The following is a 25,838-nucleotide window of genomic DNA, read 5'->3' as shown; positions in this document are numbered from 1 at the left end:
CTGCTGCAGGACTCTGGCACGTCCTGAGCATCCTGCTGGCCCTGCCCCTGGACGCAGCGGTGGCACAGGCAGCTCCTGCCAGCTGGGGGTCCAGGGGGAGCCCCTCTGAGCTCTGGAGCTGCTCTGGCAGGGTCCTGCCTGGCTGAGAGCAGCTGCTTTTCTCTCTAAACCCTGTCTTGAGCCCCTGCACAGACAGCACACAGGATGGTGGCTCTAGGGGCAGGTTTTTGGTTGGTTTGTAGTTGTTTCCATCTTGTGTTCGTGCACAGAGTCAAGTAGCAAGACAGGGCAGAGGGGAATGTTCTTGTTTGCTGACATTTTAGACAGGGGTGAATTCAAGTCCTGCAAATGGGCTGGGGTTCAGTTTCAAGCAACAATTTGCATTGAAAAAAGCCATGCTCTGTTTTTAATTAGAACTCCTTTTCATAGAAGGTGTGGTCACTTCTGCCCAGGCAGAGTTTGACTAAGAGTGAAGCCTGTATATTCTCCAAAACATTTTGCTCAAACACTCTAGCAAATCTATGTATTCATCAGGCTCATTCCTGAAGCTCTGACTCACATTATTACAGATTTTCTGTTCTCTGCTGGGACCTTGCAGCACTCCCTCAGTACCCTGCAGCTTTATTTTTGGATCACTGTTCTGTGGGTTTGTGTTTGGATCTCCATGCCCTGTCCTGTGCCTTGCTTTTTTAGAGGCAGTATAAAAAGAGGAAAAGCCATCGTTCTGCTCCCAAAACCCTGAAGTCTGTTGGCAGGAAGTGGAAGGATCAGTCTGCTAGGAGGAAGGTCTGGGTTCAGTCTGAGCTTGGTCTTTCAGCAAAGTATTCAACTTCCTTGCACTTTAGTTTGCCATCATTAAAAAGTGCCTTATCCTTCCCTCTTGTACAGTTAAGCATTAATTAATTTGTGTTAGTAACACACACATGGATTCTCAGAAAAAACCCTACACTTGCATACCTGAATATGAATTAAGTATTTGTATTGTTATAGCAGGCTCCATCTGCTCTGCTTCTTCACCTCTAGCAAAAATTCAGTGTTTAAAAGTTCAGACAAATCCAGCCCCATTTGGAGACTGCCCTTTCCCCAGCAGCCTCAAAGCATGCAAACCAAAACAAAGCGAGAAAAAGAAAAACCCTTACATCCCAAATCAGCAGTAGAGGAAGGAAGAAAATGAACAGAGTGATTAAAACCATCGTTGCACTGGCACCTCTTTGTTCTGGAGCTCAGGAATCTCTAATTGGTGCAGCCAGTGCCCACAGGCAGTTGTGTGACAAAGCGTTTCCTGTGGAGCAGTGCAGAACACGCAGAGCCCACGAGGAGCCCAGGGCTGCACGGGGGCACCGCTGCCCTCCCTGGGCAGCAAAGCCCAGCTCAGGGCTCTGAGGTGGAAGGCACGTCCCCCTTTGAAGGCTGCCTCTTATCGGCTGAAAGCACTCAGCTTTTGGGAGGCATCAGGCCATTTGCAGTGATAGTTTTGAAATACTGGCAAAGAGTTACTTGAAAAAAAGGACTTGTTCGTGCAGTTGGGAATTGAAAGCTTCTAAACCACAATAAAGTCCTTTCCCAGACTTGCTGTCCATTTAGTCCAAGCTCATGGCATTCCTTAGACAGTCTGAATCACAGGCAGCAGACAGCTCTTACAAAGGACACCATAGACACCCATCTGTTGGGAGACATCTGCCAAATAGACCATACATTTACTTTTATTCCTTCAATCCACTTCCAATTTAAAGGGATAATAACAATAACATTTTTCACTCCAGTGCAGGGAAATGGTAATGAATTAAAATTATTCCACTGCAGAAGGAGGCAGACAGGCTTGTCCCCAGCTCTCACGGCTGGGTGAAGCAGGATCAGAGCTTCTGAGGGACGTGGCTCCAGCTGGGGCAAGAGGTCAGTGGTGAAACTGTGGCTTTCCTGGGCAATGCCAGACCTGCAGGTGCCCCCAGGTGTGCAGGAGCTGCAGCAGCACTGCCTGTGCTGTCGGTGGTTAGATCATGTTGCACTGAAGGGAGGGACTTGCAGAGCTCCTGTCTCCTTTCTCTCCTGTCGTGCTGTACCTGTCAGAGAGCTGCAGGTGCTTCCCAGCGGTGAGCATTGCTGGCAGGTCTCTGGCACTGGGGTCAGCCTGCAGGAACATTCTCATTCTTGGGGACAAATCTGGAGTCTGAGCAAAGCTGTTGTGTGAGCAAGTGCAGGTGTGAGGAAAAGGGATCTTCCTACAAGCTGGGAAAACTCTGGGTGCTTCACACAGAAATTCTTTCAGTGCAGTCAAAATTGTACCAGTTTTAACAGCAGTTTTCAAAAATGAGGACTTTGGTGATGAGAGGTGTGCAGCTAGAAAATGGTTTATAACAAAACCATGTCAAGTAGGAAAGGGGATGAACTCATTCTGGTGCTGAATTCTCCATTTTGCATTGAACCAGAGAAGTGCTCTCTGCAAACCTCGAGCAGGGCTTGTGTTACACTCCAGCAGCTCACCACAGAGCTGGGCTGGTTAAGGTGGTTGGGGTTTTTTTGGTTTTTAATTTTATTTTGCTAACGCAGCTATTGTGGTGAAAACCCTTGCGGAGACACAGCTCTGCTGGTGTCAAACCCTGGGATCAGCACAGCCAGGGAGCAGCAGCAGCTCCTTCCCTGCAGGGGCTTGTGCTGGGGTGGCTGTGCAGGGGCAGGGGGTTTGTTCCTGCTCACCTGGGGTAGCTGATAGGGTAAATATGATCATATGGAAAACAGAAGGGATTTTTCTGTGACAGTAATTGCAGAGCTCAGCATGCTTGGTCTGTGAGCGCCTCAGGATGAATCCCAGTAACCCCCAGCACAGGTGGAGCACTGAGCTGGATTCATGTCCAGGAGCAGGCTTTGCTGAGGAACCTTGTACCTGCAGCAAGGGGGCTGTTTTCCTTCACAAATAGGGAAAATCCTAAAATCCTTTTAGCTCCCCTTCAGAATGAGCATGATGTAATTGAATATTAATCAGTGAACTAGCTCACGTCCACATGGCAGCTCGAGGCTTTTGCTAATTATTTGCAAATTTCATTGCCGTTCTTGGAATGTTAACAGCAATTTAAAAGTCCCTGTGCAGGTGACTTTTCTTACTGATCTATTCAGGTCCTATCCAAGAAAAAACCAAAATGTTAAAAATACAAGTGGCATGTTTTGGGCTTTCAAAATTGAGACAGACAAAACTGATGCAACTTTGGGGCGGGAGGTTGATTGCATGATTGAAAAACCAGTCTCATGATTGCTGGAGGCCTGACTCATGAGCCCTGAACGCCTGGGCTTGGCATTGCTGCTCCTCACAGCTTCATTTGGTGCAAACTGAGTTCATACCAGGAATGTGCAGAGGTGGGGAAAGGTCTTTTCTCCCCTTAAAGCTCGATGTAATAATTGGGAGGATTCAGCTCCTCCTGCAATGGCTCTTGAAAAGGACTCGAGTCCTTTTCGAGCTGCACTTTGAAATGTTGGGAGCAGCTGCACGGAGCCTTGCTGCTCGGAAAAGCTTGGAAAACATCTGCACATTTTTTAAACTGTTGTGAAATAAAATGCTTGGCAAGAATAACCATCTTAAAGATCTACAATCTTTTTATGGTGCAAACTGAAAGGCAGTTATAAAGTCTTCTACTGTAGCAAAATGCCTGGATTCTCAGCATTACTTGCACAAGCAGAATTTCTCAGCTCAGGTCTCCTCCTGCCAGGGACCAGGGATAGTTAGTGGGGCACTTTTTGTCTGTATAGACCTCTTCTCTCACAAGAATTGAGACCTAGAATTTATTAGCTTAAAATCTGTTTTTTTTTTTCTACCTGTTTTTCATAGTTTGTTATAAATAATAATGCAATTTATTTATAATTAACTGTACATCTAGAAATATAATAATAATTTGTAATCAGTAGTTATTGATAAATCTCTGGCCATTTTTAAATTCAGAAAATGAGGATGAATCATCTGAATTTCCCATCTGAGTTAGTTTTCTTGTGAGAACTCAGAGCAGTGAGAGCTGCTTTTCTGCCCAGCACAAGCTGGTATGGCCTTACACTGCCCAACCCTTTTATTGCAGTTTCCCCACCAGTTCCAAGAGACTTCTGTGCTCACATTTGGATGCAGTGAGTGCTTAGAGGCATTTTTAAGGCAAATGTACAAGATAATCCTGCACTGGCTGTGCGAGGTACTCCATGACCTAATGGGTCACTGCAGCTCCTCTGATGTGAAAAGCAAGCAGCACATCCCTGGCTGTGCCAGGGGAGAGTCAGGGATGGGGGAAGAACAAATACTTGAGACCATAAAACTCCCTGCAGCACTTTAGCTGCTAGTTTGGATTTTCAGGCAGGTGCTGGCTTTCACACTCCTACTCTGTAATACAGCTTTTTCTGTGTTTACCAAGAAGAAACCTAAAATGTATAAACAATGCAGTTGTGTCTGAATCATCACTGGGTCCCCATGCTTCAGTTTTGCAAGCACAGAAATCTGGGCATGCATCCAGCTGGGGATTTCACAGATGACTCCTTGCTCTAAGAGGGGTCTGTGCAAAAACCTGAAATCCAAGGATTCCCAATTTTGCAAGCATTCATATCCTCCAGTTTGTGTGCACATCTCCAAGGGATGCTGCAGTCTGTTTGGAATTAAAACTCTGATCCCTACAAATTTGCATGACTAATGGTCTGCAAATGACTGAGAACTTGGTCTGAGTTGGATTTAACCAGTGTTGGGTATAAAAGAGTTAAATCTTCAGCTGCTGTTAACTGGAGTCAAAGCACTGAGGATCACAGAGCTTCACCATGAGCAGCTCTTGGTGACCCAGTGACAAACAAGGCTGACACTCCTCATCTTCTTACACGTTCTCCTAATCCACACAGTTCCCATTTTAACCAAGCCATGTCCTTTTGTGGATTTTTAGTTTGGAAACTTTGCACTCCAAAATATAAACTAATCTCTGTCTTCAGCTGAACAAACGCTGCTTCTTTAGGGTGAGATTACAATTTAGATGTAGTGAGAAAAAGATTATTGACTTCTGCCCCTGGATGTTGGAGTGCTGGGCTCGCACCTGAGGGGGAATTTTTCCACGTGGATAACTGGCAGGTGTGGAAGTAAAGGGCAGAAGGGGCTGTCCCTTGCTCCTGGCTGTGGGCATTGGGTCGGGCTGGTTGTGCACCAAACACTGAGCTCTGCATGAAGCTGAGACCCTGCACAAGCTGTGGGGTGATGTCCTGCAAAGTTCCAGCAGCGTGGTCCTTCCTCAGGGGTGACTTGCTCTGACTCTCTGCAAGGAGGGCAAAGGCAGCAGTAAATTAGAGAAGTGTGAGTTTGCAATCATCCCCTGTGATCAGCTCTGCCAGGGCAGTCTAGTCAAAGGTTCCCAAATTGTGGTGTGGTGTGGTTTGGTTTGGTTTGGTTTCTTAATGATGAATGACTTCATCAGCCCTGAATGAATGGAGTCAAATGTAGGACAAATAGTGAGACACAGGAATGACTCCTGTGACATTTGCAATGGATGGCTGCTGGTTTATTTAGGTGGTTTCTAAGTTTCTTTGGAAAGAATGAGAGTGACTAAAAGAAGGGGGAACCGCTTCGTAAGTATGGGGGTCAGTGGTGAAAGTACTGTGACACTTAAACCTCCCTGGGCTCAGCATCTGTCATCATGAGCAGCTCTTTGGTGAGGTCTGGGTTCCAGAGACTCCACAGCCACGGGGCCAGAGGCCTGGCTGCTGGAACAGACATTGCATTCCCTTGGGGGTCAGAAACATCCCAGGGCTGGGTTTTCATCAGCCACTTGTGGACCTCCAATTCTGCCCCTGGTCACCAGCAGAGGAATCTGAGCTTAGGACTCAAGGAAGTGCCCCAGTTCAAGTCCCTGCAGATGTAGTCATTATAATTCTGTACAAATGATGTTTGCAAAGGCTGGAAATAGCCTGGACACAGCAGACATCAGGCAGATCCAGGCTTAAATCAGGACTGAGGCAAACATGAGGGGAACTTTTCGCAGTGGCATTTTTTAATTGTAGTTTGGGTGTGTATCTTTCTTCCTTAAAATTGCATTACGTTTTCTCTTATCTGATTTCTCCTGCACCCTTGTTTGTTTGCTTTGAGTGGGGTGCTGTCTCCTTCCTTGGAAAGGAGTCCAAGATTGCAGCATCCAGCAGGCAGACCCTGATTTTCAGCTAGGTAGTCTGGGTTACATGAGGGCTCTTCTGAAACCATCCTGCAGCTTCATACCCTCAAATAACTTAGTGGTGTTGTAAGATATGTTTACTTTTTTTAAAAATGCCTTTGATTTTTATACAAATTTTTCTTCAGGACAATTTTTATAGGCTATTATTAAAACACAAAACTAGCGCTATGTCTGTTTTAGAAATTAGTATCTCTGGCCCTTTGTTTTGTTCTTGGTTACACTTAATAGCTTTTCAAAACCAACGTAAATTTTAGATCAAGATTATGGCTTCAGAGAATTTCAGGCTGTTCAGATAACAGTCTTGGTTTAGATGCAGCACTGGATGCTCCTGCAGTCTGTCATGCAGAAACACATCTCTGCTTTCGGAGCCTGCTGCTGAGCACCTGTGTCAATGCAGGGGCTGGAGGGAGCCCCTCCCATGGGGACATTGCAGTGCAGCCCTCGGGGCCAGAACCTGGCAGGTGATCCAGCCCTCGATGCCAGTGAGGCTGCAGTGATGCCTTGGTCTCAGAGTCTGTGTGAGCAGCACCAGGACCTGGTGACCTGAGTGAGCACACACTGCTGGTCCACGTGGGTGCAGTGCCCGAGCTCAGGCTGGCAGGATGGGAGCCTGCAGGGTGAGGGTTAGCGCAGGGCATCCTGCCCAGCCCCTGGGTGCCACAGGGCACAGCCTCTGGGGTTAGCACAGGGCATCCTGCCCAGCCCCTGGGTGCCACAGGGCACAGCCTCTGGGGTTAGCGCAGGGCATCCTGCCCAGCCCCTGGGTGCCACAGGGCACAGCCTCTGGGGTCTCTCTCCCACCACCCCTCGGATGCTCTGTTATCTGGGGAGCCCCTGTCTGTGGCACGGAGGCAGAAATGCTTTGGCAGGGCAAGAAGTGAGGAAATGAATTTTCTTGTCTTTGAAAACAGCGCGGCCATCCCGGCTGGACAGCTCGAATTTGTTGTGATAGCAAAACAAGTTCTATGGAAACCATTGTGAGCCCTGAGCGAGGCTGCCCAGGAGAGTTGGGGAAAGCCGCTTTTGTTTGTTGTGCTTGGCATCGCTCTGCTCTGCATGAAGATGCTTTAATTTTGTGGGGAGACCCAAGAGAGCATTCCTCTTTTTCCATACCAGAGAGCCTTCCAAGCTGGCATAAGCATCCCCTCTTTCCAGCTGCTCCTTTCCAAACACACTGTGCCTCCTAAAGATAGTCTGTACAGTGGCTGGGGCTGGTGGAAAACATGAAGCCTGCATGGATTAGCCCAGGAATTCATTTGGGCTGACGAATTGGGTTTCCCTCTATAAACAGCAGTAGTGTTTTCATCTTCTGGACAGCACAGCCAGCTTCACGTCCTGCTGCTCCTCGCCCAGCCCTCTGCCTGTGTCCAGCCCAGCTGAGAGCACAGCAAGGCCTCTGCTGGGGGATGGAAAACAGCCCGTGTTCTACGAGGTGTTTGCACCTATCTCCCCTCTCAGACAGGTTTTTTCCAGCCCTTAGAAGAGGTGGTGGGGTTATTTTGCTGGACTGGTTTTTTTTTCTCTCCGGTTTATTTTTCTTTCCAGGTAAAAGGGAAATTAAAGCAGTCCCTTCTCCCTGGCTTAGTGACCTTACAGGCAGCCCACACTATGTATTTCCCTTTCTACTTTGTTTAATTTTAAGTACAATGTGCTTAGCATCTGCAGGAGTTGGGGATTCTCTAGAGAGGATTTTGCCTCCCTTTTTTGTCTCCTTTTTTGTCTTCCCTCCAGGGCCCTGCACAGCATCGCTGCCTCCAGGGCCGTGCTGCCAGGGGAGCACCCCCAGCACAGCACTGCTCCAAATACACTTTCCTATCACTTGGACTTTCTTCTATAGCTTACTTAGTAAATAGTGAGGAGTTATTAATCACCCCACATCGTTCCTGTGGTTGCTCAGGAAAGGTGTGAAGGCAAATTTTGTGCTCAGGCTGCATTTAGTGATGGTTTGTATTTACCTGACTGATCAGTGATGGATGGTTTTGCCCATGTCCCTGAGTAAGTGAGTGTGGAATTGGAGTTATTGAGGATAAAAATGGGGGATTTGGTATTCAGCTGTCAAATGGAAGAATTGTTCAGGTGGTAAAGCTCTATCCCTTAACCTAATCACCCTGTTTTCACATGTATAACCCACACCCCATTAAAGATTTGTTCCTTGGAAATAAGTCTCAGCAAGCCTCCACCTCCTCATAGCTCTGCAGTCTGCCCTGCCCTTTCAAGGCAGTCTGATCCAGCCTGTCCTCTTTCTCAATCATAGATAGCATTGATTCTTCCCATCACAAGGTGGGATTTAAAAAAAAAAACTACAAAAAAGCAGAAAATTAGAAAGTGGGTAGCAGTGCTGTAATAGTTTGCAGTTTTATTGCTGAGTACATATTTGTGCAGTCTCCCCACTCCCCTGGTGTGACTGCAGGGGAGTTTAGCCCCATTCCCACCTGAGTGAGGAGGGGGAGCCCCGGGGTGCTCTCAGGACAGGCTTTCCTCTCTGGCTCCTCCAAGCAAACTCGCTGGCTGCCAGGGGTGTGCAGCTGGAGCATCAGGCACACGAGGCAGACAAAGCCCAGCAGATTTCCAAAAGGCTAACAGCAGATTTCCAAAAGGCTAACAGCTGGATGCAGATGGCATTCTTGAATTAAGACAAGCCCAAAGCAGTTGCTCTCTGGCCCCTTCCCATGCTGGGCAGCAGCAGGGCCAGGCTGGGCACCTCACACCACTGGGAGGGAAAGAAAACAGCTGGGGCCGTTTCTGAGCACCTAGAATGAGAAGGGGGAGTCCCCACCGGGGCCAGTCACCCTCCTGAGTCACAGAGATTGTGGCCAGAAGGCTGCAGCCTGTCTCTCCTGGGGGTCATCCCACCCTCAGCCAGGCTCAGCAGTGACCAAACCCTCTGCAGACTCTGCTGGCTGTGCCCACTCCCCGTGCTGATTTCCAGCCCGAAGACAAACTGGGTGATTATTTTCAGTGTTGGTTAGTCATGCTGAGGGGTTGCTCACAGTGCTGCCGAGGGGACCCCAAGGAAAGCCCCGTGGTGTGACCCGTGTGTGACCCAGCCAGGGCAGAGCACACTCCCAGCTCACCAACAGGATGTTGGCTGCTGACTTGGCCATGAGGCATAACCCAGCTCTGCCTGAGGGGGCTCTCCCAAGGCCTCTGCTTGCTGTCACTTCAAAACAGGGGAAGTTTCCAGTTCTGTCATGCTCCTTCTGCCCTCTCCCAGCACCCACAGGAGCATGAACTTGTTCTGAAGTTTCCAAGGCTTAACCACCCACTTCAGCTTGAGCAAATTTTAGCTTCTTGCCCAAAGAGCAGGAACTCACAGCCTCAGGGATAGTCTGGTTTTTCCCATCACTTCCACCTTTAGGTCTCTTGATGTGGCATTTTTGTAGTGCCTGGGATATTCCCTCCCCTTCACCAGGCCTGTTTTGGCACAACTCCAGTGTGGTTGGTAGCGTGGCATGTGCTCTGTGCCAGGCAGGCCTGCAGTGCCAGGGGACAGCCAGAGCTGGCACAGGCTCTGCAGATGGCCTGCAGCCCATGGCCGAGTGTCTGAGCCTCTCGAGCTGGGGGGAGTGCAGCTCAGGATGGACACGTGCTGCTGCTTTCTGTGGCCATCCCAAAGGATGTTCCCTTAGGCCATCCCAAGGCCATTCTCTTAGGCCGTTCCCTTAGGCCATCCCACAGCCGTTTCCTTAGGCCATCCCAAGGCCATTCCCTTAGGCCATCCCAAAGGATGTTCTCTTGGTCCATCCCAAAGGATGTTCTCTTAGTCCATCCCAAAGCTGTTCCCTTAGGCCATCCCAAGGCCTTTCCCTTAGGCCATCCCTGGCCATTCCCTTAGGCCATCCCAAAGGATGTTCCCTTTGGCCATTCCCAGGCATTCCCTTAGGCCATCCTAAGTTCATTCCCTTGGGCCATTCCAAGGCCGTTCCCAGTCCTGCTCAGGACTCTCTGTGGTGTCCCTGGGTGTGTGTGATGTGACACATGGCTGGGTGTCTGACCCCAGTGCTCCAGTTCAGAGTGAGCTCCCAGGCCCCTTTAGGGACGTGGCCTTGCTGCAGGCTCCGTGTGGTGGCCTTGCTCTGTGTGTGTGACCAGGGCATTTCTGTCCTGCTGGCAGCCACCCCCGTGCCAGCACTGCCCACAGGGATGGCTGGGGATGTGCCCTTGGCCCTGCTGCTGCTGTGTGTTCCAGCTGTCCATGGCTGGTTCCCTCTGCAGGACAGACAACATTCCCATTGAATCCCCGTTCCCGGCCTGCCAACTGCTGCTGAGTGTGTGCTGGGCCCCGATGAGATCATGTCAAACCCAAGCAAGTTTGATCTTTCTCTTGGGCAGGAGGGTGTTTTATCATGCTGTGGTTCCAGGGCCGCCGTTGTTGGGTTGGAATTCTCCCAGGAAGTGTAGCAGTGCACGGCTAAATGCAGAGTAATAGGTTCAATATGAGGCACAGAGCTCTGAGCTGGCTGAGCACACTTGTGTTTAAAGGAGAACGTGGTTACACAGCTGGGGAGGGATCAGGATGGGCCTGCCAGGTATCCCAGACCTTGCAGCGTGGCTGCCTGAGCGCAGGATTCACCTCCTGCCTGCCTGGCCTGGGGACCCACACAGCTCCCAGACCTCACAGCTGGAAAACTGGGCATGGCTCATCATTAAATCCCAGGGTGGACTCCCCAGGGCAGTCTCTTTGGGTGGTGGTTCCTACATCTTGATCTGGAATTGGGATATCTGAACTAATTGAGGGAGATCTGGAAATAATTGAGGGCTAATTTCTGAACAAATGTAGGTTATTGCTGTTGTGGTGAGGTTGGGACTTGCCCAACCTCAGCAGTATGGGCTGCACTTCAGCTGAAGGTGAACCTCAGCTGGACGTGGAGGAGCTCATTGTGTTTCCGGTAATTGATAGCTCTTCTTTTCTCTTTCCTTTAATGCTTTTTCTTTTATTTCATCTTCTCTTCATATCGAAAACAAAAGTTTTCTTGTTCATGCCATTGGTTCAGATTGAAAGTTTGAAGCCTTTGGATGATGCAGATAACATTTTTCTTGTTCTCTCAAGCTGTTTACTGTCAGATGTTCCTGGCCTTCTTGAGGCAAGATGTAAAACCAGTTACAATATCTGGTCTTTTGCACTCATTTTTCCAGTTATCCCTGTCTCTTGTAATTAGGTCTGTCTCATGGTCTCTGATTTATACATATACCCCATGGTATTGTATAGTATTTTTATTAGTACATTATTTTATGGTAGAAACCCCAGCACTCTGTTGTGGCAGATGCTGCTTTGACTCCAAAGTTAAAAAAAGCAGTTCCTCCCTCAAAGGAGTTCCAGTCAAAGTGCAAAATAAGAGCAAACAGCTGGATGTGGGCAGACACACAGTATCTTGTATGTGGCACCTCCTTGACATTATTAGATGTGAATTGTAACACTCTGTCAGTAAGCAGTTAAATATTTCATGGTCTGGATGCTTTCCAGCTGCCTTGGGAGCAGTAACTGCAGCCCCCAAGTGCTGCACTGCTGTTGGCAGGACCTGCAGAGCTGCTGCCCATCTCTGCCCTTGGAGGCACTTCCCAAAGGGGGGAAGAATCTTCCCCCAAATATTCATTTGTGGAAGGATGTGGAGGCATGGTAGAAGAAATAATCCGTGTGTGAAAGTGATTTTGTGTGTTCCCCTGCTCAGAGTGGTGCCTGTGCCCGTGGTCCTGCTGACAATCAGCAGATGGGAGAAAATGCCTCGTGCAGGCTGGCTGGGCTGGGCTGCTTGTCCAGCAGAGGAATTGCAGGCAGAGGGAGATTTGCATGTCTGGGTTTGCTTGGCAGAATTCCTCACAGGACACTTGTGCATCTTCCCTGTTACCTTAGGATGGGATTTTCTGCTGTTTTCCCCTGAGAACCAGGCTCAGGATTCAGTTCAGACATGTCAGGAGGGAAAGCTGGAGTGGGGAGAGGCTGGGGTTCTGCAGGGCTCACAGCCCTTCAGAGGGGACGTGTCAGAGTGAAGACACAGCACAAGATAAGATGCCAGAGAATCAGAGCCAGTGAATAGTTTTGTGGATTAATAGACATAAGCACTAGAGCTCAAGGGAGGGAAATGGATTCCATTATTGACTGTTCATCCCCTGCAAAACTACCTAAAGGGAAGGCTTAATATGGTTTGTTTTCCCTTGATTAAATATTTGTTACATGGTTTGTTTCCCCTCAATTAAATATTTGTTCTGGTTGTTCCTTTGTGACAGAAATAAAAAAGCAGCAGCATTGCCTATCTTGTAGTTTCAGCTAATCCTGAACGTGCTGTAGCTGTTCTTCTGCCCTCCCCCCAAGTATTTCCTGTAAAAAATGCCCTTCTCGCATCCATTCCCTTTTCTCTCTCTGTTTTTGAATCACTTTGCTGAATGACTCATCCTGCCCCAGTAAATAGGTTAACTTTAGGAGAATGATGAAACTGCACAGTGACATGTGCATAGAGAGCTGTGTGCTTTCCCTGCAGTTGCTGTTTTAGAGGTGTTGTGGTATCCAGTACCAATTTCATCAGGTTTTAAACCATGAGGTGCTGCTGCATCACCAGCCTCCTCTGCTTGTGCTGCTTTTGATCTAAAAGAAATGTGCCTTAGTACCAAATGGCACTGCTTGTCTCAGCAGCTCTGGATCAAATCCCTGAGGTCCAAACCATGCACGATAAACCAGACAGGAGCAACTTCACCCCTGTGCTTTGCAGGCACACAGTCAAGTCAAGAGTTAGCAGTGACAAAATGAGGGCTCTTGCCTTGTGCTTCCTAAGCTTCAGTCCATCAGCCTAATATTTCTGCATGGGTTAGCCAAGTTACATGGTTTATAAAATGAACTCCATCCCCTTCTGGTATAAGTTTTTGTGTATTTATTTATTATGTGCTCATTCTACTTGGAATATTTTACTTGGTCTTGTTGCATGTAAACTAAAGCTAAATACAAACTTCATCTTTTCTCAGTAACTCACTAAGTATCAAGGAGAGAGAGCCAACTCCATGACTCAAACACGTGTCCCTTCCCTTGCAATTGCAGCCAAAACTCTCTGGCATCAGAGTGCTGCAGAATGAAAGTCAGATCTAAATATATGTGAGCAGAAAGAAAGTCAGTTAAAAAAAGACTTTGTTATGGAAAGCTACTACAAACCAAATCCACGGTGGCCTGGAGTTCCTCATCACACCCAGGCTGATCTAGTTTTCCACTTTCAAGGTACTCTTCCCAAAGCAGCTGCTGACACTGGTGGAGGAGCTGCACAGAGCCAGCCCAGCTCCTTGCAGCCCCTGTCTGCCTCCTGTGTGGTGACTAAACAGACTTCAGGGGTTTACCTGATAAAGCACAGGATATTTATCACCATCCTAGTAAGCAGGAACACAGGAGCTTTTGTTTCATGCCCATGTAGTTCTGACAGTTCTGACATTGATACCCAGAGCCAGTCCTTGGTCAGTAACCTGGGAAGGGCCTGGGCAGTGCCTGGCCCCGGGTGCCACCCTGAGCACCATCCTTGGGTTGGTGTCAGTGTCTGCAGTGCTCTGGGCAGAGAAAGGGTGCAGAGAATGAGATTCAAAGAAACAGAAACACCCCAGTTTGCTGGGTGGCTCTCCCAGCTCTGCTCCAAGTGTCTGACACAGCCCTCTAAGCCCAGCTCAGGGGTCTGAGCCTGCAGAGCAGCTCCAAGGGCTGCCCACAGGCATTTGCTGAAGCCTGCTGGGGCAGGGGGAAAAGGGCATGAAATTGTTCCTGAAGGTGCCCCTTCTTTCTCCAGTCCATGTGTAGGCAGGGCTTGCACCAGTCTTAGAACTGCCTGATGAAAAAAGTGGTGACTAAATGTTGAAATCCATCGAGCAAACAGGAAATCACACTCTGGAGCAGCAACTGCTCTTGTGGTGCTGTTGCAGGCAGCAGCCAGGATAGAATCCCAGCTCATGTGTGTGCATGGGTGTCCTGCAAATATCACAATTCCCTGGGTCATGGAAGAGTGCCTCAAAACTTAACTCTGTAGATTCAAACAGGGGTCAAATGGCTGAAATAATGGAAAGCACCACAAATGGCACCCATCAGCCTTAGGACTGTTCCCTTCAGCTCATGTAGGGCAGCCTTTGGCAGCTGTTTCTGCAGGAGAACATGTCATTTGTGCTGTATTTCTCCTCCTGCCCCATTTTCTGTGTCATTTGTGCTCTAACTCCCCTACTGCCTGAGTGAGCTCAGCACCTGATGGTGCTTTGGGCTCTAAAGGGTCCAAAGTCCTGCCTAAGCCCTTTAAAACAGTCCTGCAGGGCTCCTGGGGATGCTGCTCTCTGCTCCATCCCCACACACAGCAGAGTGGATTTGCTGAGGGTGTAGCTCATGCTCTGGAGGCTGTCATCCTCTCAGGCTGTTTTCTCATAGCTGAGCAGGATTATTGGAGTTCCAGGAGTGTGACCTCACAGCCTTTGTGCATTTTTCAGCCCAAAGCAGATCTGTACCAGGTCTGGTCCTTCAGGGATGCTTGGCCAGGGCCCTTGGGCAGGATGATGAGACAGCTCCCAGCCCTGGAGTCCCCCCATTCCCCTCTGGGTCACTTTTCCTGCCAGCTTTGAGGCTGTTGATCTTTTCTGGAAGTACAGTGACAACAATGAAAGTGCTTAGAGTACCCTTAGTGTTTCTGAGGTGGTGTCACAGACAGATTTGTGTTTTGAGTACTTCCTTCCTGCTAGTTTTGATCTACAGTGCATTTTGGGCATTGGGTTTTTTTTAGCAGAAATGCTATCTTTATTTTTTGCTCTTTTCTGGTAGGCACACCCAGCTTCCTGTTAAATTTGGTAGGACAATACTAAAGATACCGATTGTTTGATTTTTGCACCTCACTCTGGCACTGTGCTGAAATATAAGGGAAGGATATTTAAATGTCATAGTGCAATCCAGATCCTGTAAATCCAGAGCAGTTCAGATATTGATTTCAGTTGGGATGGGCTTTAGCCAAAAATATGCATTTTATTTAGATTCTGTTTTCCATCAGATATCTGTATTGTGTTGCTAAATTCATGGAAAGATGCCAGTGGGTTTGGAGTCTATTGATACTCCCACAGCAAAAATGCATCCTGGGACTTGAGCTGCCACTTAGTTTGAGTTCAGCAACCTCTTCCAAGAGTTTGCTTAATTGATGGAGGTGAGCTGATTGCTGCTGGGCTGGAGGGTGTGGAGGAGGCTCTCAGTTCACACAGACTCCATGGGTTACAAGCAGGACAAGAGAGATGCAGGGTGCATCTCTTGGCATTACTTCAGTGAGGAGGAAGCCCTGGGTTTGAGGTGTAATTAAACCTTTACACTGAGAACATCTCAGTGATTGTATGTCCCCGTTTTCCAGGAAAAAAGCCTTTAGTTGCTGTTGGTTTCTAAAACAACCCCCCACACTCCCAGTACTTTTCCCCAGCACAGTTGGTTGGTTTGGGCTCCCTGTGCCCGGTGCACCCAAACTGGGATTTCCCAGTCAGGGAGTCGCTGTGCTCTCATGTGCAGGAGCTGGTTTTCCAGGATGCAGAATATAAAATAGGCTGTGTACTGAGCGGGAGGTTCCAGGGCATGATACGTGGCTGCACAATCCCTGGGAGCCAAGTAAAATACTTCTTTTCTATATATAGTCACCTGAAATCCAGCAGCAAAGACACTTCTGAATCTTGCACTCAAAACTGAGTTTTTAAGAAGCACTTTGCTCCTTAATATTGCTAATTTTTATTATTATTTCCACGTGGTTTTGCAGGAGTGCCAAATGGTGAATTCAAAAGAAATCTAAAAAGATTACGACATTTTAAAAAGGCAGAAAATTTTAAACACTGCCTTTTCCTGAGGAAAATAATTCACCTTATTTGCATTTGAAGCAAATGCTGTTACTTTCATGATTTCTTTGCCCAGATCTTTCCTGTTCTGTTCAACTAAAGCAAAGTTTGATTTTCACAGCCACTGTGGTTGGATCTCTCAGTTAAGGGACTGACTTTGGATCTTATTTGGGCCCTGGGGTGACTTCAGAAGTGAATTTTGCAAAGGCAGTGACAAGTCTGACCTGACTCACAGGTCCCAGGGACCCCTGGGCCCCTGGAGTCTCAGACCAAAGCATCAGCTTTTCACCTTTTGTCACCAGTCTGGGAGTGTAAGTTCTGGAATATTCATTTTTAGATAATACCAGTTGAGAAAAGAGGGGGAAAAAAGTAAAATCTAGTGCTGGATCTGAGCAAACAGAGAGGTCAGGGGTTAAATTCTGCCTTGTGTGTTGTATGTGCTGAAATGTCCTTTTATGAAATTAACCCACAAAGTGGAAGAGTAGCTGAAAGCTGTAACACTTGGCCATGCAGCATAGGTCAAAGGTTACCTTTTTTTCTCAAAAATGGTTTTGCAAATCTTTTTCAGAGCTGATAGATACACACCTTAGCTGGATACAAAACATTATATGAAAAAGAATGACTGTGATCTTTGATCCAAGCAATCAAAAAGAAAGGTAATTGGTATTTTTCTGCCTTTTCTCCAGCTGTGTGTTTCTCTTAACCTTTATTTATTTATTTTTTCAATTAAGAAGTCATGACACCTTTTTATTTGGCATAGAGGGTTTAAAATATTTAATTTTATTTAATTTTTTTAATTTTAATATTCTTTTTCTTCCTCACTCGTGTAGCACAGAGCTGTCCTGAGGGTAGCTGGGGCCTGGTGGGCAGGGAAGGAGAGGTGGGGCTGTGCATGCTGGGCTGAAGCATCTAAAGGATCCCATCCTTCCAGGCAGGGCAGGTCTCAGGGCACTCTGCCAGCCAGGGTCAGCTTTGCTGCGCCAGCTCCTGCCCAGGGCTTTGCTTTGCACGCCCAGTTCCTGCTGGCCATGGCAGGACATGGAGCGCTGCAGGGAGGAGCCACTGGGGCTGAGCCTTGCCCTCCTGGGGAGCCCTCACTGCTGCAGGATGCCCAGAGGGTCACTGCCACATGTATGGACACCCATGGCATCCCTGGTACCCAGGGGATCTGTGGGATTGTCCCCAGAGGGCCAGTGCCACCTGTGGGGCTGTGGAACATCCATGGCATCCCTGGGTATGGGGTGGCACGGGTGGAGCTGTCCCCAGAGGGTCAGTGCCACATGTATGGACACCCACGGTACCCAGGGGGATCCGCGGGGTGGCACAGGTGCAGAGGGGTGTGAGTGTGGCACCCTCACAGGGTGACATTCCACCTCAAGGGGCTCCTTTTGTCTCTGGGCTGCTGGCACTCAGCCCAGGGTCACCCCCAGGAGCACACCCCCGTTCCCAGCTGGGAGGATGTCAGGGGGGCCTGGCTGTCAGTGGGGCTTGGGGCAGGGCTGATGCCCACAGGGACACAGACTGCCCCCACAATTCCAGCAGCCTCTGGGTCACCTCCCTGGCACCCCCAGGGCTCTGTCCTGCTCCTACAGCAGCAGGAGGTGACACAGGACACACTGAAGGGTGCCCAGGCAGGCGTTTCCCTGGTCTGCATGGCTGCTGGCAACTGTAATTTCAATATCTTCCTTTATGATTTAATCTTTCATTATCTTGGCATATGTGCCTGTGGCCTCATTTAATCAGTTCTCTCATTAACCAGATCAATAGTGGTGTGCTCCAGAGCAACCAGTGCCAGGCACCTTAAACAACAATGTTGTATTTATTAATCACACCATCTCCTGTTCCTCACAGCTAGAAATGAGCAAATAATGACAACTGATACTTGAGATACATTTTAACCACACTGCCAAAAAGAGACAGCTGGGAGTTCAGAAGAGCAGGTTCAGCCCATGCCCTGGGCTTCCTCTGAGGTTTAGGCACAGCTCAGTTTGCTGATTTGGTCCAGGCAGATTTGGTTCAGGCTCAGTTTCTGGTTTGGTCCAGGCTCAGTTTGCTGATTTGGTCCAGGCTCAGTTTGCTGATTTGGTTTAGGCTTAGTTGGCTGATTTGTTCCAGGCTCAGTTTCTGGTTTGGTTCAGGCTCAGTTTGCTGGTTCAGTTCAGGCTCAGTTTGTGATTTGGTTAAGCCAGATTTGGTCCAGGCTCAGTTTCTGGTTTGGCCCAGGCACATTTGGTCCAGGCTCAGTTTCTGGTTTGGTCCAGGCAGATTTGGTCCAGGCTCAGTTTCTGGTTTGGCCCAGGCAGATTTGGTCCAGGCTCAGTTTCTGGTTTGGTTCAGGCTGTTTCTGGTTTGGTGCAGCCCTCTGTTGAAGCCCAGGTCTCTCGGGTAGCCCTGGCTGTGGGCACACGTGCTCTCAGTCCTGGAGCAGATCCCCAGGGATGTGTGATCTCCTTGGCCTTGGGCTGGAGGTGATTTCCAGCTTGGAGAGCCAGCCATGCCTTGGGATCATTCCTGTTAATTTACATATTGATTGGCTTTAGGGGCTCTGGTTGTAGGGTTTAGTGCTGGGACAAGCCCTGACACACTCTAGTGATGCCCAGCCTAACCTGCAGCTGACACTCCTCTCTTGGATTGGATGTGGCTGAAGTTCAGGGTGACTGTGGGACATTCAGGCCAGCTGATAACAGGGAGCTCTGGACACTCAGGTTCTCACAAACAGCCCAGTTTTCCACGTGGGAGAGCTGGCAGGGAGCACCTGGCTGTGCCTGTCCATGGGGTTGATGCTCCACACTGTTCCCCTGCAGCCTTTCAGCCCTGCTCGGGCTGCAGCCCCCTGTAACCTCAGCCCACAGAAGCCACTGCTGGCCTCAGGGGAGGGAAAGTGAAGTTTGCAGGCTGAGTCAGCACTTCACCACAGCATCCAAGCTGCCCAGAGCCAGCCCCAGGCAGGAAGCAACCAAAGCTGGACCCTCAAAGCCTCTTCAGGGAGCTCCCCTGAATTATCTGCCGTGTTTCACTTCATATTTAACCCTTCCTAGATGCAGATGACTGCTGGCTCTGCTGTTTCCATGACTGTATGAGATAAAAGGAATAGGTAAAACTCATCTGTGGTATTTTTGGTAGCACAAACAAGTGTGTTGATAAATAAATTGCCTGCAGCCTCAGCCCACTTGTTTCTCAAAAGGAAATGACCCTCTAAGAGTGGGTGCCCACTTCTTTTACCTCACTGCTATTTTTAGGTGAGGCTGTGAAAACTTTCCATTGAAGACCTGCTCCTGTCATTTCCTGGGTAGAGCAGGCAGGAAGCTGTGAGTGAGCAGGAGGAGGCTCTGCTCAGGCTGGCCCAACCTCCCCTCCCTCTGGCTGCTGCCCTGCACTGCAGAGAGCCCTCCCTGAGCCCCCAAATGTTCCTTCTTTGCCACGAGTCGCCCCAGAGGCAGCAGCTGGCAGTGGCAGGTAGGATGCTGGGCAGCAGTTCTGCTTTTCTTGCCCAAATCATCTCCGGGAGGCACGAGTCTGGCTCAAATCAGGCATCTCCCAGCCGGAGTTAGGAGGAGCTGAGCTGTGAGCTGTTACTGGTGGGATGTCTGAGCATGGAGTTCTGGAGTACAGCCCCCCACGTCCAGCAGCAGCATGGAGCTTTGGAAAAATACAGATTTTAGTTCCTCAGAGACAAATCCCAGCATGCAGAGAGGAAGGAGATTTCAAACCATGAATTGTAAATACTGAAATCTAATTCATGTGTTCCCCTTCCCAGAGACTTGCCAGAGACTGGGCACCAGGTTTTTTAGATAGGGGGAAGTAGTGAAATTCTATGTTAATTAATTCTATGTTAATTAATGTTTCTCATAAACATTTATTAGAAATTGGATAGAATATAGAGGAGTCTTAGAGCTGCAAACCTGAGGATTAATCAGTCTTGGATGAGGGTCTGCTTTGGATTGTTAGTCCCTGTTTCAGCCCTTAAATATCAGCAGCGAGAAGTCATTTAGCTCTGGGGTCTGAAATGTAGAAAATTTAGTTTTCTTGTTCTAAGGCAAATTAGTCAGAGTAACTGAGCAGTTTCCACACCATGATGAATACAGCACCAAGGGGCTGCAGGTGAAATGGAGCCCCAAAAAGGCAGTTCTAGAGTTCTGCATCAAATGCTCATGGTTTGGGGCTCACCTCATCAAAGTGCAGAGATTTCTGCACTTAAATTCCAGGGAGCACCTGAATTCTAGAGAGACAATTGTTGTTCCAGGAGGTGCCAAAGGGTGCTTTAGGCAAGTGAGTGTGAAAAGTCGCCAGGAGATATTGGCTGTTATAAATAAAGTGATATTGTTCTGACTTTTAAACAGACAGCAGAGTTCTTCAGTGTCTTCCCTTGAGCTTTATTGAGAGCCTGTCCCAGCCTCTCCCACAAACAATGCAGGGTGTTTGTGCTCCACTCTGCAAATAAATGATAATAAAGATGGAAAGCAGCCAGAGTCTAGAGTGGGATTAAAAAATACCAAACATAAACCACCCAAATGCAAAGTTTTCCACCTGAATTGCAGTCTCTGTGTTTTCATCACTGTTCCACTCTATTTCCTCCACACCTGGCCTTTTTCTCTTTAAAGTAGTTTTCTTTCAGCCTAGTGAAACTGTTGAAATGCTTGGATAGCTAGAGATGTCCCTTGCTTTTCCCCTGGGCTAAGGGCAGTGTCTGTGGCACAGGCAGTGTGTGTGAGGGGTGTGGCAGGCCCCCCTTCTCTGTTTTATGACACCTGAATCATGCTGAATAGAGTGAAACCCCCTCTCTCCCCTCCTTCCCCCTTGCCTTCCAAAAACGGGTAATCTGGGCAAACAGGACCATTATTTATTATTTAGATTTTAATATAACTGAGTTATGAGTGCAGAGGGGATGTTTGCAGCTTGACTGCCCAAGGATTGCTTTTACTTTTTACTTGTCCTGATGTTGGAAGTGCTTTAATGTTTCCTCCTCTTTCTTTTATTTCCCAGTTAACGAAATTATCAGGAAGGAATTTTCTGGACTCCCTGCCAGAAGTCAGACATAGAAGAAGAGATTTATGAGACAACTTTTACCGAATCCTTCCACAAGTGACCTCTTAGATCCTTCCAGTGCCCCTGCAACCTCTGGCTTCCTTTGCAGTTCATCTCCAGGCAGAGACTCAGTGCAAGGAACAATGAATTGGCACCAAGTGGCAGCCTTGGCTGAGCACCTCGCCACCTCTGTGTGTAAACAGCACGCAGGACACCCTTCCTTCCATCCAGAGATCACATTGTTCTCCTGGAACAGAGCATCTGGCTGAGGAAACACTTCAAGCCTGCTGCAGCCCATCTGTCTGTGCGTCCATCCATCCATCCATCCATCCATCCATCCATCCATCATCCATCCATCCATCCATCCATCCATCCATCCATCCATCCATCCATCCATCCATCCATCCATCCATCCATCCATCCATCGGGGGAGACAGGAGCCGTCCCCTGGGCAGGGCTCAGAGCCTGGGCTGGGCACTGGGGCTGGGCAGAGGGAACAGAGTAATATATTCATGGAATATAACACCAGCACTAACAAGGATTTGCCCTCCAGGTCTCAAAGCCCTCCTGAGAAATGTTATTATTGTAGGAAACTGAGGCAGCCAAGCTCGCTCAGCCTTCAGCTGGTCTAGGATCAAAGCCAGTTTGCTCTGAGCACTGGGGTTGGTGTTTCAGACAGGAGATCTCAGCTGAATCCAGGAGTTTTCTTCATTTTTCTTGTCAGACTGGATAGGAATTTGAAGGAGAGGGATTCTCATAACAAACCAGTGAAAAGAGCAATTCAGCAGTTGCAATGCCTGCCCCAAGGTAAAATAAACCCAGGTAAACCAGAGATTAATATATAGGAGTCACAGTAAATCCAAAGATTTTGTGATTGATCCTTATTAGTATTTAGGCAGTGTATGAACACATCTTAGATATTTTCTCTGTAACAAATTGTTGCTGTTTCTTTTCATGTAGAACCTGCTCTTGACTCATAACTTGTCTCATTTAGCAGCTGGAACATTTACTCACGCGAGCTGCAGAGGAAAATAATTGCATCTTACAGAAGCCATACATTCCAGAGAAAATAGACACTTACTTATATTCACCTGGCCTCTTTAGCTTTGCAAAGCTACCAGCAATTCCTGGAAAGGTTCCATTTCCATGGGAGTTAGTGTTCTGTTATGTTTTGCTTCGTGTGTTAGAATATCCTGTCCTGACTCCTGCTTAGCACATCCCAGGTAACCACTGCCACCTGCAGTTGTACAAGTTAGAATATTTAGGGGAGTCAGGGATAAAAGGCTTCTGAGTGGGTAACCAGTGTACAGTAAAAGATAGCCATAATATTTTAGGAATTCCATAGTAATCTTTCCTGGTTTTATAAATAAGGAATGCTGATATTTTTGGGAATGCAGAGCCTGAGCTCTGCTCTAGAGCACAGTGAAATTAATCTAGTTTTCAGTTGTGTCACAGTAAACTTGGCAGAATTCCAGCGTGTCCACTGCTCACAGCAGGAGTGAGGGGATGGGAATACAGCAGAGCAGCCTCAAAATTGGTTCCCGAATGTCTCAAGGAAGATTTTGCACAATCCCTACAGAGCATGGCTTGGTCCAACAGAAATCTCTTCAGGACCATCAGGAAGAATGTATGTTTTGCCCCTAAAAACTGGTGCTTAAACTCTGCAAGGTCTTGGGGTTAGAGTGGGACACAGAAGCATTAGGTTCTTCAGAACACCTGACCTGGGGCTCAGCTAAAATTTGGCTCTTGAACAGAAATCTGAATTTCACAAGAGCAGCTCTGAACTCCAGATTCAGCCCAGCTCAGATCCAGAACCAGAGCAGAGCCCTGCACATCCCACCCTGGCATTAATGCCCCCCTGGCTTCTATCCCTGCTTTGTGAGGTTCAGACCTTTCACCCCAAAATGAGTTCCCTGTATCCCAACACCCAGAACTCCTGGGGTGCCTCTCTGGTGCTCTCCTGGTGAGCTCTGCCCTGCAGGTGCCCTGGCCGAGGCTCAGCCTGGACCTGCAGAGGTGAAAATGGCCTTTTTTAATTCCAATTTTTTAATTGCTGCCTTTTAGAGAAACAAAAGTGAGGCCCAGCCTTGCTGAAGAGGGGAATTCCTGTTAGACAGCACTCAGCAGCACTGACTGGCTCACACGCCTCAAAAAGCTATTTTGGATTGTTCAAAGCTGTCAGTGGGCCAGAATCTGACACATATTAGGGGTTTTTAGTGCAGTCTGATGAATGAGACAATTCTGACATATTCTAAAGGCCAAAAGTTGCCTTGTCAGAAGTTCTGTGCTATAGCTGAGTAAAAGAGCAGACCAAATGCATCTCCCAGTTTCACACTTGGATGTATCAAACATTTTCCATGATCCAACCTGTAAAGTATAGGAGAAATTTAAAAACAACCCAGAAACCCATCCACAGAAAAAAAATCCTCAGATTACTGGCAGACCCTTCTCTTTTGCTGGATTTTAAATAGAAGCTCAAAGAAGCCCAGGAAGGTCTTTTCAGATCTGTGATGTGCTGCTGCTGCTGTTCTGGTGATTGCAGCAGCTACTCATCAAGTTAGGAGAATAATTTTTTCTATATTTATTTTTGGATAATATCAATTTAGAAAAGGGGGTTGGAAGTAAAATCTAGTGCTGGATCTGAGCAAAGGAAAAGGTCAGTGTTTAAGTTCTGCCTTCTGGATTGCTGAGGCTGAAATGTCCTTTAATTAAATTAACCCCCAAAGGAAGGAGTAGCTGAAACCTTGGAGCAAAGGCTGTTCAGGGCCCAGGGGGAGCCAGGCAGGCACAGCCCTGCAGCCAAAATACACCAGATTTCCACTGTGCTCATGTGTTCTTCAGGCCCTTTGCTGTAGAGGGGGACAGAGGGCTGGGTTTTGATTTGTTGATTTATTTCTGGGGGTTGCTTTTTTTTTTTTTTTGTTTTTTTTTTTGGAGGGTTTTTTAGGCTTTGGGGTTTTTTTTCCATTTTTTGGGGCTGATGTTTTTTGTTTGGGGTTTTTTTGGGGAAGGGGTTTTTAATGTGCTATAGGTGCTCTAGCCACGCTTGCAGTGGCTGTATTCCCTCCTCCTCTTTAATGCATAGGTATTATCTGTGTACATAAACAGTGCACAGTGTCATTTATACAATACACCCACACAGAGAGGGGCTATTTACACGGGCTGGCAGTGACAGGACAAGGGGGGAATGGCTTCAAACTGACAGAGAACAGCTTTAAATCAGAAATTAGGATGAAAGTCCTCCCTGTGAGGGTGGGCACAGGGTGCCCAGAGCAGCTGGGGCTGCCCCTGGATCCCGGCAGTGCCCAAGGCCAGGCTGGATGGGCTGGGGGCACCTGGGACAGTGCAGGTGTCCCTGCCATGGCAGGGTGGCACTGGGTGTGCCTGAGGTCCCTGCCAGCCCAGGCCATGCCCTGCTCTCTGTGGGTGCATTATTTTATCCATGGTTAGAAATGAACACCTGTGCAGAGCTGGGTCCCTCCTGTGCTGGCTCCCAGCAGCTCAGCTGGGACCTTTCACCCCATGTATTCTGGATTTTAGGGGTTCAGCCACAGCTGCACGAGCTCAGGCTCTGCTGCCCCATCTGCTTTTCCATGCAACAGTAGGTAAATAATTCAGCTTCAACCACCTTTGTATTTATTTCTGGAGAAAAGGAGCATCCTCAGATGTAGTGTCGTGCATTGTTGTCTCTTTAAAAAGGAAACTGATATGTTAAAATATATAGCTAGGCTGAAGAATTTCAATATATACAGTACTAAATTATTTCCTGTTCTTGCTGAGCAGAGTTTTTCCAGTATTAGTATTTCTGTTCCTTAGTACAACTTTCTCTCTGTAGAAGCACGAGCTTAACCTTGGAAGAGTTAATAGCATTTTGTGAGCAATTTGTTCTCACTTTATCTGGAAGATAGCCATATTTGCACATGAGGAAATTCTCTCTTTCCTCAGTTATCTGAATGTTTCACCACAGTGCCTTCCTGCCATTGTACCAAAGGCCTACAAATATCTTGTCTGCGGGGTGAACAACTCTAATGCATTTTCCATCAAAGTTGCACCATGTGAAGTTCATGTTGGAACTCAAAAGTTCATCTCTTTTTTATTTGTCTTTTGTGTGCGTGTGTGTATTTTTTTTTAACTTCCATTTTTCCATCCGAGCTTTGGCTGCAAATACAGGATGAGCTTCTATAAACTCTGCATCAAATATACGTAGAATAAAAATCATCATTCATGATATGTAAACAGTCTGAGAGTGCAGTGGGAGTGGGCAGATATCAGGAAGATTTTTTTTTGTCAGTTATGAGTGTTGGGAGTCGAGTTTGCCAGGAGAGGAATTGCTTGTGAAGATACTTGCAATGAAATACAAAGTCCTGGTTTTGTTTTTCTCCATGAGAATGAGCAAAAAATGAGATCTGAGCAACAGCAGTGGAGTGGAAGTGTCTCATGTATGTTGTTTTTACTGGGAGAAAGAATGTAGAAGAGTCATGGGTTTTGCACTTGCTTTATTTGTATCCATGTAAATACGTATCCCTCCATTCTCCCCGTAGGAATACAGCATTTCCTGAATGTAGAGGATTTCCAAAACCAGCACTATGTTATTCTCCAGTGTATAAAAAGCTGCTGCTTCATAACGTATCTAGACCAGTCCTCAAAGTAGCTAGCATGTTTTTTAAAGTGCATTTTGTAATCCGTATCTTTACAACAAAAGTGACTGTGCTTTTTGTCTGACCAAATATGCAACAACTTTTGGATTAAGGTTTGTATTTATAAAGGATCAGTTTTCATTTTCTGAATGCCTTACTTTTCTATGCAATTGTTGTTGAATTGTTGTTGTCCTAAAAAAAAAAA

General features: G+C 47.6%; 1 protein-coding gene across 3 annotated transcripts in view; it reads left to right on the top strand.

The window, feature by feature from the left end:
- The window catches only part of NFATC2 (nuclear factor of activated T cells 2), an 80,417-nt gene extending 56,527 nt beyond the window's left edge, over window positions 1–23,890 (top strand). For 2 of the 3 annotated variants that reach the window (XM_030963472.1, XM_030963470.1), the window contains exon 10: window positions 20,955–23,890. In XM_030963472.1, the coding sequence (XP_030819332.1) occupies window positions 20,955–21,010 (56 nt within the window). In that variant the 3' untranslated portion in view covers window positions 21,011–23,890. Of the gene's footprint in view, window positions 1–16,539; window positions 16,628–20,954 lie in introns of all 3 variants that reach the window. The other variant, XM_030963471.1, reaches the window with a different exon arrangement.
- The last annotated feature ends 1,948 nt before the right edge of the window (window positions 23,891–25,838 follow it).

The sequence above is a fragment of the Camarhynchus parvulus genome, chromosome 20 (genome assembly GCF_901933205.1).
Source record: "Camarhynchus parvulus chromosome 20, STF_HiC, whole genome shotgun sequence".
NCBI lineage: Eukaryota > Metazoa > Chordata > Aves > Passeriformes > Thraupidae > Camarhynchus > Camarhynchus parvulus.
Note: the sequence above shows the minus strand (reverse complement) of the source record. Positions and strands in the feature narration are given on the sequence as shown.